The sequence below is a fragment of the Citrus sinensis genome, chromosome 9 (genome assembly GCF_022201045.2).
Source record: "Citrus sinensis cultivar Valencia sweet orange chromosome 9, DVS_A1.0, whole genome shotgun sequence".
NCBI classification, from domain to species: domain Eukaryota; kingdom Viridiplantae; phylum Streptophyta; class Magnoliopsida; order Sapindales; family Rutaceae; genus Citrus; species Citrus sinensis.
Window position 1 is genome coordinate 486,986 of NC_068564.1, and position 15,794 is coordinate 502,779.

The 15,794-nt window shown below is 37.0% G+C and overlaps 3 protein-coding genes and 1 non-coding gene across 8 annotated transcripts; 3 read left to right on the top strand and 1 right to left on the bottom strand.

Moving 5' to 3' along the window:
* The first annotated feature begins 40 nt into the window (after nt 1-40).
* LOC102611457 (phosphoglycerate kinase, chloroplastic) lies at nt 41-3,387 on the top strand. The gene is made up of 6 exons (XM_006493726.3): nt 41-817; nt 1,264-1,341; nt 1,453-1,713; nt 1,826-2,143; nt 2,374-2,532; nt 2,945-3,387. Exons 1-6 carry the CDS (start codon nt 419-421, stop codon nt 3,152-3,154), a joined length of 1,425 nt encoding a protein of 474 aa, XP_006493789.1. The 5' UTR covers nt 41-418; the 3' UTR covers nt 3,155-3,387.
* Nucleotides 3,388-4,593: 1,206 nt separating this feature from the next.
* On the top strand, nt 4,594-9,275 carry LOC102611752 (phosphoglycerate kinase, cytosolic). Its single transcript, XM_006493727.4, has 7 exons — nt 4,594-4,761; nt 4,852-5,064; nt 7,341-7,418; nt 7,524-7,784; nt 8,044-8,361; nt 8,612-8,770; nt 8,853-9,275. Exons 2-7 carry the CDS (start codon nt 4,870-4,872, stop codon nt 9,045-9,047), a joined length of 1,206 nt encoding a protein of 401 aa, XP_006493790.1. The 5' UTR covers nt 4,594-4,761; nt 4,852-4,869; the 3' UTR covers nt 9,048-9,275.
* Nucleotides 9,276-9,425: 150 nt separating this feature from the next.
* LOC102612041 (uncharacterized) lies at nt 9,426-12,610 on the top strand. Of its 5 annotated transcripts, none has more exons than XM_025093675.2 (7): nt 9,426-9,775; nt 9,882-10,045; nt 10,186-10,307; nt 10,952-11,144; nt 11,236-11,309; nt 11,808-11,963; nt 12,404-12,610. In XM_025093675.2, the coding sequence occupies exons 2-7, from the start codon at nt 9,926-9,928 to the stop codon at nt 12,525-12,527; spliced, it is 789 nt and encodes a 262-aa protein (XP_024949443.1). In that variant the 5' UTR covers nt 9,426-9,775; nt 9,882-9,925; the 3' UTR covers nt 12,528-12,610. The 5 variants fall into 5 exon arrangements, with proteins under 5 accessions (XP_024949443.1, XP_024949444.1, XP_024949445.1 ...); XM_025093676.2 differs by having other exon boundaries at nt 9,426-9,770; XM_025093677.2 differs by having other exon boundaries at nt 9,426-9,732.
* Nucleotides 12,611-12,674: 64 nt separating this feature from the next.
* Nucleotides 12,675-12,747, bottom strand: TRNAR-CCG (transfer RNA arginine (anticodon CCG)). The gene has a single exon. It is a non-coding gene; the product is annotated as a tRNA-Arg (tRNA).
* Between the last annotated feature and the right edge of the window lie 3,047 nt (nt 12,748-15,794).

A 15,794-nucleotide genomic window follows, 5' to 3' on the forward strand; every position in this document is an offset into this window, starting at 1 on the left:
GATGATCATCATGCTATATATGATTCTAATGAGAAGTTGTACTCGTTTTGAAAGTGAACTTCAACGATGCATACCAATTTACAAACAATTCGAAGTTGTATTAAATTTAATGGGGAGTGTGTGTAGTGCCGTTTAAACAAGTGACGGCATACATTACTCAATTTTTATATCATAAACTTGAAAAGCATCGTCATCGTATCGATCATCTTGGACCTCTCCTCAACGATAAGAGAAATCTCCAATATCACCCAATCGTTTTTCCTCCTCGCTCTTCACGTCCACATCTTCTTCATCTTCCCCACACATTTTCCTTCCCCATTCTTCAATCAAACCAAAACCCACTTCCCATTTCCCCACTTTGTCGACAAAGTTTCAATCTTTTGCGCCTTTACTACGCCCCTCCACTCCCGCCACATCAATGGCTTCAGCCACCGCTCCCACTACTTTCTCTCTCGTCAAAACCGCCGCAAGTTCATCCCTTTCTTCCCCACGCGCCTCCTTCCTGCGCATGCCCACTTCAGCATCCCGCAGGCTGGGGTTCTCCGCAGCCGACCCGCTGCTGACCTGCCATGTGGCGTCGAGGCTGAGCTCGATTAAGACGAAGGGCACTCGTGCGGTGGTGTCGATGGCGAAGAAGAGCGTGGGGGAGTTGAGTGGAGCTGATTTGAAAGGGAAGAAGGTGTTTGTAAGAGCTGACTTGAATGTGCCTTTGGATGATAATCAGAACATTACTGATGATACTAGAATCAGAGCTGCTGTTCCCACCATCAAGCATTTGATTCAAAATGGAGCTAAAGTCATTCTTTCTAGCCACTTGGTATGTGCATTTTAACGGTTTTTTTTTTTTAAGATTTTGATTTAGATTTTGTATGAGTTTTTTTTTTTTTTTTTTTTTGCATAGTTGGAAGTTTTTGGATATGAAAAATTAATGGTATTGTTTTGGATTGAGTTGTCGTAGCTTTTAATGAAAGCATTAGCAGTCAAGTGTAAGTGAGTGAGTAGGTGGTAAACATTAGCGGCTAAGTAGAAGTAGATTTGAACATTACATAGAAGCATAACAGATCAAAAGTCAACTATTTGTGTTTGAACTGAATTCCAGATTCCAGCGGGAGAAGATTTCATTAGTTGATTTAACAAGCACTCATATAGTAACCAAATGTCTTTCTTACTTATTTGGCCATGAATGGAATGAGCTTTACTGTTGGCTTTGAAGCCAAGTAATTGCTTGATGAACTAAATTAATGTTTTTGATTTGTTTTTCAGGGAAGACCAAAGGGTGTTACTCCGAAATTCAGTTTGGCTCCTCTTGTGCCTCGTCTTTCTGAACTCCTGGGCATTCAGGTACATATGGCATAAAGTTTGTTTTTAAATGGTAGCTTAAGAGGATGATAATGAAATTTTGTATAATTAGATGGATAATAATACCTAGTGTTTTTCTCTGTGATCTAACAGGTTGTGAAGGCTGATGACTGCATTGGTCCAGAGGTAGAAAAGCTTGTAGCCTCACTTCCTGAAGGCGGTGTTCTTCTTCTTGAAAACGTGAGGTTCTACAAAGAGGAGGAAAAAAACGATCCTGAGTTTGCCAAGAAGCTTGCCTCTTTGGCAGATCTCTATGTCAACGATGCTTTTGGGACCGCTCACAGAGCCCATGCCTCAACTGAGGGAGTCACAAAATATTTGAAGCCTTCTGTTGCTGGTTTCCTCTTGCAGAAGGTGGGACTTTGAGTTCTTGTTCTTCTTAATCTTATCTTTAAGAAAATTTCTTCAATTTTTTCACTGGACTTCAGGTTATGTTAATCTTTTTTCTTTTCATCTCTTGTTTCAGGAACTGGACTACCTTGTTGGGGCGGTTTCAAGCCCAAAGAGGCCATTTGCTGCCATTGTGGGCGGTTCAAAGGTCTCATCCAAGATTGGAGTTATTGAGTCACTCCTAGAAACATGTGATATCCTACTCCTTGGTGGAGGAATGATCTTCACATTTTACAAGGCACAAGGAATCTCAGTGGGTTCATCTCTCGTTGAGGAGGATAAGCTTGACCTTGCTACAACACTTCTTGCAAAGGCCAAGGCTAAAGGTGTTAATCTTTTGTTACCCTCTGATGTGGTAATTGCTGACAAATTTGCTCCTGACGCAAACAGCAAGGTTTGTTTCCTAAACTCCTATAAGTAATTTTGTTTATAAAGGCTGCTTTTCTTCTGGCATTTGCATTTCCATGTCTGCAGAATTAATCTTACTAAATACAGTGATGGAAACCATTGTCAACTTTAGTTTAAGAAATTAGGTACCAATTCCAAATGTTTTATGATTTAAAGCTCTATGAATCTGTCATACTTGTGGAGAATGAGGTTAGCACTGGTTTGCTACATATGCAGGTTGTGCCAGCAACTGCCATTCCTGATGGCTGGATGGGATTGGATATTGGACCAGATTCTGTTAAGACATTCAACGAAGCTTTAGATACTACCAAAACTGTCATCTGGAATGGCCCAATGGGAGTGTTTGAGTTTGACAAGTTCGCTGTTGGAACAGAGGTATGCAAGAAATGCTTGGCATTGTTTTTCATATTGCTATTCATGGTTCTGTTTATATCAGAATCATGCTTCTATTTTCTTTGCATTCCCAGATGTATATACAATTAGCAAAATGTTCCATTTGATACCAATTATAGCATACGACATGCCCTGCTTTTAGGTTGACATTCAATGTGAAATCTAGATCTTTATCCAAAATGCATAAAAACCTACAGTAGAAGTGATCTTGTGCTCCAAATTGGCCGAGCAATGCATCTATTACAAGTTTTTATGTATTCATCAACCATATTGACGCACTCCACAAGGCAACCTGTTAAACTCAATCCAAACCCTACCACATCTGATTTAGAGCACCTGCCCATCTGTTTTGGAATCGATAGACAGCCAACTAAAATAGTGATTCTGCTTGCAGGCAATCGCAAAGAAGCTAGCAGACCTCAGTGGCAAGGGCGTAACAACAATCATTGGAGGTGGAGACTCTGTAGCCGCCGTTGAAAAAGTTGGAGTTGCCGGTGTCATGAGCCACATATCAACTGGTGGTGGTGCCAGTTTGGAGTTGTTGGAAGGCAAAGAGCTTCCAGGTGTCGTTGCTCTTGATGAAGCTACACCAGTTGCCGTGTAAGATCAAAATTATTATTATTATTATTATTCTTTTTGGCCCACTTTTCAATGTGATTTATGTTTGTAAACGAGAAATGAAAACCTTGTAGGAAGATATGAGTTCATCTTGTAAATTTTCACCTTTGTGATCAATGTATGGTCCCATTCTTGCTGAAATTGCTACCAATCACTGTATGGATAGGGCAAGCAGAGCCACCCAATCTTTTTCAAATAAATTGGCTATTTTCCTCAGTATTTGCTGCTATTCACTTTGTGATCTTGTATGTTTTGTGAGCATCATTTTAGTTGGTCCTTTTGTCTCCAACCATGAAAACTACTGTTGCTAAGACTATTTGTGTTCCTGACTAACCAGTACATATGATGTCGATATGATACCTTGATGGGAAAGGACTTATCCGCAAGTCTGCTCACATGATGTTCTTGAGTTCAAGCCACAAAACATCACCACAAGTTCAAGCCACAAAAATGAGAGATCTTTACTGATTTTTAGATGCCTCTCACTTTCTTTGAAAGCACGAAAATGATAGGCAATGATTTTTAGACACTAATTTCTCAAAGCCAGTTTGGTTCATTAATATTATCTGAGTCAATATAGAGTTAGATCATACCATCCACTTTCTATGAATTATACAAAATTGGCTTCTGCCTGAGGGCTTTGGGAACAAATGTAGAGAGCACTAATTTTTCTAACGAAATTATGGCTTCTTTCGTCAATCCAAATGAATTTGTCGGCACCGATAACCCACAGCTAATAAGACTATTTGCTCTTATTGAAAGTAAAATATTTTTATACATGGATTAAATTTGGCTAACACTAAACTATGCAAATTTTTGTTTGCTTGATGTCCAATTAAAAATACTTGAAACTAAACAAAACATTAAATTAAACAAGTTTTCAAAAGCATTGGTCTAATTTTTCAAATGAACACCCATGCCTCAGGCCGCATGCATCTATCTTGGGTCAAATCTAAATAATTGGAATATTAATAGAGAAGAATTACGGCATAACAGAATATTCCTTTCTGAATTTTCCTTTTCGCTCGTAGTATAAAAAATTCCCCAAAAGAAAACTATCTTCTAGAACTAGGTAACTAGCCCATGGTTTCACCCTCAGCCCACAGAAGGTTCCACAAGCCAGCGCACCTTGTAACCCAAGAAAACTCAAAGAACCCAATTTTGGAAAATTCCATCTATTTTTATATTATTTCTGAATTGATATTAAACTCTAAAATTACAAATTTATAGAAATAGATCAAAATATTGTTTTAATTTACAAAAATACTGTAATTGAAAATGTCAAATTAACATACCGGAATCGTGTAATAAACGGAGATGTCAATTAAAATGTTGTTCAAAATGTATATATTTGCAACAAAAGTCAAAAAAAAAAAAAAAAAAACCAATTGGAAGTTTGGAACAAGTGATAATTCCAATAAATAGAGAAAAGATTACATGATTTACCAAAGCACCCTTTACTCTGTCTACTACTAGTCTATAAATTTAATAAATCCTTCACGAATTTTTCATGATTTTACTCACTTAGCGTTCACCAATCTTCGATCTCATTCCAAAATCTAACCAAAACCCTTTCTCGATTTCTCTGATCTCGTACGTTTCTCATCTTATCGCAATCCACTTTCAACATTTCTAGGATCAATTTTTATAATCAAACCGTTTGATTTTCACTTGTTTGTGTAGGTGTTTGATCGAATCAAAATGGCCGCCAAGAAGAGTGTAAGCGTTCTAAAAGAAGCTGATTTGAAGGGAAAGAGAGTGTTCGTACGAGTGGATCTGAACGTGCCGTTGGATGACAACTTGAATATCACCGATGACAACAGAGTCCGTGCTGCTGTTCCCACTATCAAATACCTGATGGGTCATGGCGCCAAAGTCATTCTCTCCAGTCACTTGGTATATTTCTCCTTTCATTACTTGAATTCATGCGTTTTGCTTTCTGGGGTTTTGCGGTTTTTGGTGAATTTTAACTGGGTCGATCTTAATTTTTTTTTAAATAATTTTATGCAGTTCAGTTTTATAAAGATCCCTTTTTTATTCTCTCATTTGCATGTCATGCCCCCAAAGTTATTATCTCCAATTTGGTGTATTTCTTCAGTTCATGCCTTCAGCTTTCTGGGTTTTTTTTTTGTTTTTTTTTTGGTGAATTTTTACTTGGTTGATCTTAGTTTTTGCAGTTTATTTTTGTAGTTTTCCGTAATGTTATTTTTTTAGGACCTATCTAATTGTTTTTTTCATGAAATAATTTTTCTTTCTAACAAGGGAATTTATAGACCTATTTTAGTTTTTTGGTACATGTGCATTTTGCTTTGATGTTTATATGGATCTGCTGTCAAAACTTTTTAAACATTCTTATAAACTGTCTAAGCTGCTTCTGCTTTTGCTATTGTTTTATTGGAAAATATTATTTTGCTTTAATTGGTAGGAACTTGGTTTTCTGATTGCATTATTGATAACCTACTCGAATGATGAATTTTTTATATTTTGATGCTTGATGGAAATCAATGTGATGTGTTTGAACTTGGTGTTATATTTGATTCCATCATATCTAGTTGTAAATTATTGCATTTTAGGACTGAATCTCTGCCTGTAGATATGGCTGCTTGAGCTTTATTGTGCCAATTCTATTGCTTGATTTCGCCATCTATTCTCTTTTGACTACTAATGTGTACATCAAATATTATATAATGGCAACATTGAAAATGGATATTTAATTACGTAATGCTCTCATACCTTACCGGTCTTACCTTGTGTTGTGTAATAGATGTGAGTGGATGGATTTTTGGCTTTAACTGCCTCGGGATGAGCTAATGAGTCTCTAAACTGTAATTGGAGTTTGAGACTGTCAGTCTTATCACTTATCAGTTTCCTTATTTTGTTGCAACATGATCCTTATTGTTTCTTTTGGTCATCATTTTTTCTTTTTCTGCAGTTATCTTGTTTTGTCTTTATTATTTTGTTGTGTCGTTGTTTGTTGTTTCTTTCAATAAGTTATATTTGGGTTGCCTGTCACCATATCTTGATAACACCATTTGTTCATAACTACATAATTTGGTAGAAGCAGTTGGAAAAACTATTCTCTCAATTATATGTAAATGAGTGGACAAACCATTCTTGCAATTTATATGTTAACTCTAAGACAGGAAATAAATAACTGGTGCTAGCATTGTTTGATAAGTATATTGATTTCTTCATGACTGTAGAAAATAATCAAATTGAAGATTTAACCAACCTTAACTGGACATTTATGCCCTTATTTATTGGAGAAAAATGGAAGGTGAAGGATTCCTTCCAAAGACAGGAAAAAATAGATCCTTCTATTGGGTAAAAAGGATGGAAATAATAGTCATATTTACCCTGGTTTTACATATAGATTATAATTTTGGATAAAGTTTTTACAACTTTAGACATACAAGGAAGTAATGACAAAATTAGTGTGCAGTGGCTCCTCTACCCTTGACATTTATGCCCTTATTGGTTGCAGAAAAATGGAAGGTGAATGATTCCTTCCAAAGATGGGAAAAAATTTATCCTTCTATTGGGTAAAAGGGATGGAAATAATAGTCATATTTACCCTGGTTTTACTTATAGATTATAATTTTGGATAAAGTTTTTACAACTTCAGACACACAAGGAAATAATGATAAAATTAGTGTGCCATAGCTCCTCCACCTTCCTTGTTGAAGGATACCAAAAGCAAAAAGTGGAAAATTGCAACCATTTCAGTTTCCTTCCCCTTCCACCCCTTAAAGAGGTGCCCTCCTACTTGATTTGGCCTATAGCTCTGAATTTAATGGGTTCTGAAGTAGTGTCATTTCAGAGATGCTGAGTCTTAATTTTGATAAACTTCAATACTAGGTTCTAATAAATCACAGCTGTTGTGGGGATTTTTGTTAGAGGTGCGTATAGTTGAAAAATGGGAGGCCATGTGTAAACTGTTGAAGATGTGGGTGCACAAGGGCATAAAGTTGAAAATTGTTTTGTCCTTTCTTTTGTTTCCTTAGCAGTGATGAAGTGGGGTGCATGGATGGGTTCGCTCATTTACTTTCTTTGAAACCTAATCATATTTTGTGTTGTTTAATTTTAGAAGTCATTTGTGTTCTTACTTTTGTCTACTCTTGCTTCCAGAGTTTAATTTGTGTCTCATGACTTTGTTGTCTTCTTGTTTTCAGGGGCGTCCAAAGGGTGTTACACCCAAGTACAGCTTGAAACCTCTTGTGCCAAGGCTTTCTGAACTTCTTGGAGTTGAGGTTTGTCCTTCCTTCCTATCTCGTCTTAAAACAGTGATTCTTAATTTTTGTACATTTTCCTCATTTGATACTTTGTGCTCATCGATTTTACCTGTTGTACTGTAGGTTAAAATGGCAAACGACTGCATTGGTGAAGAAGTTGAAAAAATGGTGGCTGAAATTCCCGAAGGGGGCGTCTTGCTCCTCGAAAATGTGAGGTTCCATAAGGAGGAAGAGAAGAATGACCCAGAGTTTGCTAAGAAGCTAGCTTCTCTTGCAGATCTCTATGTTAATGATGCATTCGGATCTGCCCATAGAGCCCATGCTTCCACTGAGGGTGTGGCTAAGTTCTTGAAGCCTTCTGTGGCTGGTTTCCTTATGCAAAAGGTACTTAGCTACGACATTGTACTCCTTTATTTTGTGTCACATTCTTGAAATTTTGTTTTCTTTGCTTTGACTTCACATGTTTTTGGTGGGTTTACATGTGCTATTATATAATATTTTGGTGATACCATAAGTTAAGAGAAAAAATGTTTGGTGGGTTCATATGATGACAATATCACCATTATATAATATTCTGATGATGCCATTAAGTTGAGAAAACATTTGCAACCACTTGATGTTTTATCTTGTTTTTTGATTTTAGGAACTAGATTATCTTGTTGGAGCTGTTTCAAATCCCAAGAAACCATTTGCTGCCATTGTTGGTGGTTCAAAGGTGTCAACTAAGATCGGTGTTATTGAATCACTTTTGGAGAAGGTTGACATTCTATTGCTCGGTGGAGGAATGATCTTTACCTTTTACAAGGCCCAAGGACACTCTGTTGGTTCATCCCTTGTTGAGGAAGACAAGCTTGATCTCGGTACGTCACTTATGGAGAAGGCCAAATCTAAAGGGGTGTCTCTTCTGCTCCCTACTGATGTTGTTATTGCTGACAAGTTTGCTGCTGATGCCAACAGCAAGGTTTGTTCAATCAGATGATTTGTTTTATTGACAGTAAATTTTCGCTTCCAAGTAAAAGGCAATGAGCAAAACCATTTTAATAGAAATTATGGCAAATATTAGATTATTATAGCCTTCCTCTTGGTCTTTCTGGACACGGTGTGCATGATAATCCTCCTTGGTTGCAGAAAACAGTACATTAGGCTAGATCATGCAAAAAGAAATGTGAAATGGTTTGACGGGTTTTTATGTGAATGTAATGTACTTACAGGTGGTGCCAGCAACGGCAATTCCAGATGGTTGGATGGGCTTGGATGTTGGACCTGATGCCATCAAGTCATTCAGTGAAGCTTTGGATACTACTAAAACCATCATCTGGAATGGACCTATGGGTGTGTTTGAATTTGATAAATTTGCTGCTGGCACTGAGGTATGGATTGTGCTTGCAATTTCTGATCATACCCAACTGTTACTGCGGATAGAAACTAAGAAATACACTTTTCTCTTTGCAGGCAATTGCCAAGAAGCTTGCGGAGCTCAGCGGGAAGGGAGTGACCACAATCATTGGAGGAGGTGACTCAGTTGCAGCCGTAGAGAAGGTTGGTCTGGCTGACAAGATGAGCCATATCTCCACTGGAGGTGGAGCCAGCTTAGAGCTCCTTGAGGGCAAAACACTCCCTGGTGTGCTTGCTCTTGATGATGCTTAAACCCAGTTCCTGGACTTTCCTTTTTTAAATGTGCCATTTCCAGAGTTGTATGTGTGGCTGGTTGTCAGCCCAGAGTGGATAAAAGTTAAACTTTATCATTAGAGTTGGTTTTGTAGATGCTGTAAGAGTAAAAATAAATTCTTTCTCACAGGCATCAATGGTGATGCATTTTTCTGGATTTGATCCCATTTTGGAACATTGTGATGGTAAGGCTATAAGTTTCCTGAAGTCAAGTTCTTGTTCCTTTCTGATCACAATGAGCCGTTGATGATTGTTAGATAATGCATGAATCCTGGCACTACAATATTTCCATTGTTTCTTGAATGATGTTTTCAGGCAATATTCTTCAGAATGCTATTAAACTACGGACTGCTTCAACGGCCAAATAGAGGCATACTTTGTTATCCCGATTGATTGTGATGTATATTATAATTTATTTTCGGTGTTAAGTTTACCCGTTTAATATCATAATTAAGGTTATTGTAAGATAAATTTGAATTTATAAATGTATACATGCAACAAATTAAAATTAAAATGATTTAAGAAAAGTTTGGAATGAAAAAAAACCTCCTTGCCTTCGTTTTGCGCGCATGTCATCAAATCAATCGACAAATGCATGGCGATTCCATAAGGGCGATTTAGTATTTTCACCGACCATTGCACACAGATTTTTCAGACTTTCCCGGTACGGTTCTCCGCTGTGACGAGCTTACCAATTTTCAGGCATGGTATTATTATTAGCTGATTTATTTATTTATTCGCTACAAATATGGGTCGATACATGACGCTATCTTTGAGATGTTGGTCACGATCACTTTCTTTTGCAATTCCCAGAAACACCCTCTTGCCTTTCCCTGCTGCTGCACTTTCAAAAGCTAATGTTAACGTTTTGCGTTTCTCTTCTTCTTGCTGTTCTGCTGCGTCTTTTCAACAAAAGCAAAGCTGTTCTACTAACAATTGCACACCGCTTCCTCTTTGTAAAGATTCTCCGCTTTCAGGTACTTTAATAACAATAGCAGCAAATGGGTCAGTCAAAATCAGCTGAATGGTCGTTCTTTTTATTGCCGATTGAATATATATATATATATATATATATATATATATATATATTTTGTTTCCCGTAATGGTGAAATTGCAGGACTGGAGAATGAGTTGGTTGGTTATGTATTTGGCAAAAAGAAGGCAACAGAAGTGGCTCACTTGTAAATCCTTATCTGCCCATCTTCTCAACTCCTCATCTCTTATTACTGCCATGCAACTGTTCGTTAAAAATACTTGTACTATTACTATTGCTGGCACTTCTCTTTTTAGGTCAAGTGGTTTCTTTGTCATGGTAATAGAGCTAAGTTGTAGAGTTCAATTCTCCTGTTGTGCAGACTCTATATTTCAGTTATTTCAATTTTGATTTCTTAGCTTGCTTCTAGGTGCATCTGCATGCTCTCTTCTTCAAAATTTCTCTTATCTCAGTCACGTCTCATGTGAGGAGGTCTGTTGGGACTTGGTTTTAATACCATTGTTGGACCCTTACCTATTAGTTTAAGCTTTTGGGTCAATTGTTTTCTCTAACAATGTGAATTGTTGTTTCTTCAGCATTTTCATTTGGTGAAATATCTAAAGAACTCTATTTACAACTTGAAGGGGGTGTGCAGTCATTGAATTTGTTTGCGTTTCTAGAGTTTATAGAGCAAGATGTTGCGAATATATTTGTATTGAACTTGTGTTTGTTGTTAAGGATTCAGAATATAAAATATAAGATCATTACTAATGGAATTATCGTGGCAATTGGTTCAGAGAATATCAATGTAAAGCTTTCGTGTACTTTATAGTTTAGTTTCTTGCTTCTTTTTGTTCTTATATTGTGGAAACTTTTTATTTGTGTTGTGAAAGTGTCATGATATTCACAGGGTGTGGAAACATGTAGTCCGCAAAGGGGATACAGTGGTTGATGCTACATGTGGCAATGGCTATGATACTTTAATGATGCTCAAAATGGTTGCTGATGAGTCAAGTGCTGGTTGTGTTTATGGGTTAGACATTCAAAGCGAGGCTTTAAAAAGTACTTCTTCTTTGCTGGACAAAACCACCAGTAAGGCTGAGGTGCTAACTTATATTGATCTTGTGGTTCAACTATTTTGTTCATAGATTATCATTATTCGTTCAGTTCCTACTGTCTTTGAAATTTATGCAGAAAGGACTAGTCAAGCTCTTCAATATGTGTCACAGTAGAATGGAAGAAATTGTTCCAAAAAGCACCGCTGTGAGGTATTTGCTACAACTCAAGATTTTCTTGTTACTCATGTAGGAGAAATATCAGTGGATATTGGCAAATTTAGCAGCAGCCTTCTTACTTCATGTTTCCATTTTTTTTTTAAAAAAAAAAAAACTCATGAATTTATTGCAAGTATTTTATAAATTTTGGCGTAGTGCAAAGCATATTAGTTGTAAACGCATTTGCAAATGTAATCAGCAAAGTACTATCATTAAGAATTGCTCTCACTTGATTAGAAGCAAACAAACATCTTAATGTTCAACACTGTGTTCTGAATATTTACCTTAAAATATAACAGCGTATTGTGAATAAGATATAACAACAATAGTTTTATATGATCTTCTCTACTTAAATTTTTTACCCCATAATATGGATACAGAAACTGTCAAACTTATGTTTAGTCATATTACTGCACATTGTTTGAGGGGAACAATGTCGCACTTCTTCATCAGGCTGTTCTGATAAGAATTTCATTATTTGGGTGGTTTTAGGCTTGTTGCTTTCAACTTGGGTTACCTTCCAGGAGGTGACAAATCTGTAATTACAACGTCTGAAACAACAAAGATGGCATTGGAGGCTGCTGAGAGAATCCTAATACCAGGGGGTCTTATTAGCATGGTGGTATACGTGGGGCATCCTGGCGGAAGGTAAATTTTCTTTTCTCTCACATGATTGGTATTGCTGATTTAGTTTGCATCCGATAGCGCTAGTTGAATCTCACTTTTAATAAACTATTCAGGTTGTTTGAGACCGATTCCAACGTTATTCATCCTTCTTGTTACTGATAGGAAGAAGCATGTTCACCATAATACAGTCAAATAGCATGCATAGTAACAAATTAAGCTTGAAAATAATCATTTTAATGGCTTTATACGTTGTTGTAGGTTCTTGTTTTTCTCCTCGTCATCCAATCTTTATTAGAATTAATTATCAAGCATAATAGAGAAATAAGGTTCTATGCATTCCTTGCTAATTCATACGGCTCGTGAGGTTTTATAAAATCTGTTTGCATTCTCGGGCTGCTAATCGTATTTGAATTTGCCAGACACATATTAAGAGACTTCTTTTCACCTTTTTCTTAATACAGGGAGGAACTTGAAGCTGTTGAAGCATTTGCCAGAAGTTTATCAGTTGATGATTGGATTTGCTGCAAGTTCCAGATGTTAAACCGACCATTAGCTCCAGTACTTGTTTTCTTATTCAAGAGATAATACCCCCCAGAATGATCCCAGTTGTAATCAGCTGTTGTGCAATTTTCATTTGCATATTAACTCAATGAATTTCATTCAATTTATGGGCGACCGTTTGGCAAATAACAGTGTACAAAAATTGCGCAAAAAATAAAATGCAAAATCAGCCGATCGCGATGGGACTCGAACCCACAATCTCCCGCTCCGGAGGCGAGCGCCTTATCCATTAGGCCACGCGATCTGATTAGGTAAACACGCTAAATAAATAAGAATTATATCCTACAAATTTGAGATTACTGTACTCAATGACAATGACGTAACATTAAACATTGTGGGACTCTTTTGTTTAAGGCTGTCAAAAATACTCATTCGGTTCGGACCTAAACCGTACCCAAGCGTTGTGAGCCAGGTAAATTCTCGGTCTGGGTATGAAGCTGGATCGATCTTGTGCATCACTTGATAAACTCAAATTTTATAAAAAAATATATATTATTTTAAATATTTATATTTATTTGACTCATTTATTACACATATATAAAGTTTTAAATATTTAAAGTTTATATTTTCATGTCAAAATTTATTGAAATAAATTCAAAACTTATAAAATTACCAAAAAAATACGTATATGATATTAAAAAAATATAAAATCCAAGTACCTGAATTAAAACACAACCCAAACATCTAAAAATTACATCCGGACCGGATCCAGGCATTGCAATACTCGGACCAAGATTTTGGCAACCCTACTTTTCTTTGTTATTGAAAATCAAAACCACGTCATTAAGCCTGCACTGAATTCATCATTCTACATATTTGTGATGTTCCATTGCGTTATCTCAAGTCAAGTTAATTATTTTGCATGGCTTGACATGGCTAATTTTACCACTACCGAAGGGATTAGTTAGCTGGGTGTTTCTAATAGGTTCATATAAGATGGGTAATCGTACGTACTCTCACAATAGGATTAGTCCCTTTCACTCACGTTACGTACAATAATAGCAGGTTATAAGGATTAAAAAGTCTTTTTGTCACTAATAATCATACATTTATTTTTTTTATTACGTGCACTTGTGTCGAGTTCTGTGTCATACTTCGCAAATTTTAAGCTACACGCTAAAAATAAGTCCATGAAAAATTCTATGGTACAACAAACAGCCTGTGTGAATATTCACAAAACGAACTGCTTTAAGATGCATTCAAATTATTTGCATGCAATAAAGACCCCATGCGCTCGCCAAAGTGCATGCAGTGTGTAAGTAGTTTAATGAGTACTCTGTAGAAACTAGTTAACGTGATATTAACGCAACCCCCAATCTTGATTTGTTTCGAATACAGTACGGTTTCCTGTTTGATTAAGGAAATCCTAAAGTCCTGCTACTTAATTTATTTGTCTTAGTGTATACATATATATACGTACGATCTGCTTTTATCCTAGTTTCCTATATTTGATTTTCTCTTTTACATCGTTCTCATTCCTCTATCTTGAACGAATGTCTTGTCAAAACTGCGTGTTACCTTCGGGATTCAAGATAGCCTTCGTTCCGACGGATGAACAGATAATTCGTGACTATCTATTCAATAAAGTTTATGGTAATCCCCTTCCCTCCGATGAAGCAATCGTAGACCACTGTGATCTTTACGACGAAAGCGATGACTGGAAGAAGCACTTCGAGGAGAGAGGAGAAAATATTTTATACTTCTTCACTCCATTGAAGAAAAAGAGTGAAAACGGTTCGAAAATCGACAGAACAACGAAATGCGGCGCCACATGGAAGTCACAGACAGAGAAGAGAATACTTGATGGTCAAAGCCAACAGCATATAGGTTCTAAGAAGAACTTAACCTTCTTGCCCAAGAATGATGATCAAGTCAAGGGAGGAATGTCGTGGGTGATGTACCAGTTTAGGCTTGATGGTATCCTACTGAATAACGCCAATGACATTGTAGTGTGCCGGGTCTCCAAGAATGTGAAGAATAAAAAAGAGAGTAAGGATAACAACAACATTAATAATGCTAGGCCAATTATGGCACCTAAGGTAATGGCATCTAGTAATCATATGTTGCCTTCGGGTTACAAGATACTCTTTGATCCAAGCGATGAGCAGATCATTCGCGATTATCTCTTCGGGAAGCTCTGTGGTAATGGCCTCCCCTCCAATGAGGCACTAATAGAGTGCACTCTTTATGACGGATGCCATATTTGGAGGAAGCAATTCCAAGAGAAAGGAGAGAATATGCTCTACTTTTTTATTGCTTTGCGCAGAAAGTCTGAAAAGGATCCAAGAATCGATAGAGTAACAAAGTGTGGCACATGGAAGTCACAAAAGGATAATGGAATCCACTGGTCGTCGTCGTCGTCATCCTCATCCAGTAGTACCAGTCATAATAATGAGGTGCTTATAGGTTCTAGAAAGAACTTTAGCTTTATTCCAAAGAAATGCTGCTGTGATGATCATCGTGAACATGCTGAAGCCGGAAGTACAACATGGGTGATGCATGAATACCGGCTGGGTGGCAACGTACTGAAACAGTATTGCAAGATGAAATTTAAAGCCGAATGCGATTACGTTATTTGCCGGATCAAAAAGAAAGTGAAGAATGAAGAAGAGAATAAGAATGACAGCAATGCGGGGCCAATGGTAGCTACAGATAATCATGTGAGCAGAAACATGAGCGAAGTTGAGCTATCGGACAGCTACTGGAGTTTTGCTGAAAATCTTCCGAATCTTTTCTCATTATCTGAAGATGCAATAAATGCAGATTATGATTATTTTAATCCCAATCTCTGCATTTGTTTAGAGGATTTGGAGGACGATGATGATAAGCGGGTTGTTAATGGAATGCAAGAACAGTATGCGAGTGCTAGTATTGCTATTGCGCCGGTGGTATCTGCTGCTAGAAATGAACAGGATCAGCCAGGTCATCACAAAAGGTTTAAAGCTGCTGATGATGAAGAAGTATCATTAGCAAGAGCTAAAGAAATTAATGGCCTGGACTACAAGACGGAAGAAACAGGATACTTGGAGGATTTGGTTAGATCGTGCGCTTACTATTGCGGTGATCGGAGAGCTGCTGGTTCTTAAGCTTAAGGGGGAAGTTCTGACAAAAAACTAGCATTCTGGTTTAGTTTAGGGGCTTTTTCTTTTTTTTTTTTATTCACTTGTTGCTTTGGTTTGTGTCGAATTCATTATACATGCATATCAGGTACGATATCTTACTTACTCCTACTAGAAACCCAATTTAGAAACCACAATACGCAGTATATATGCTTTTAACCACGCCCTGTAA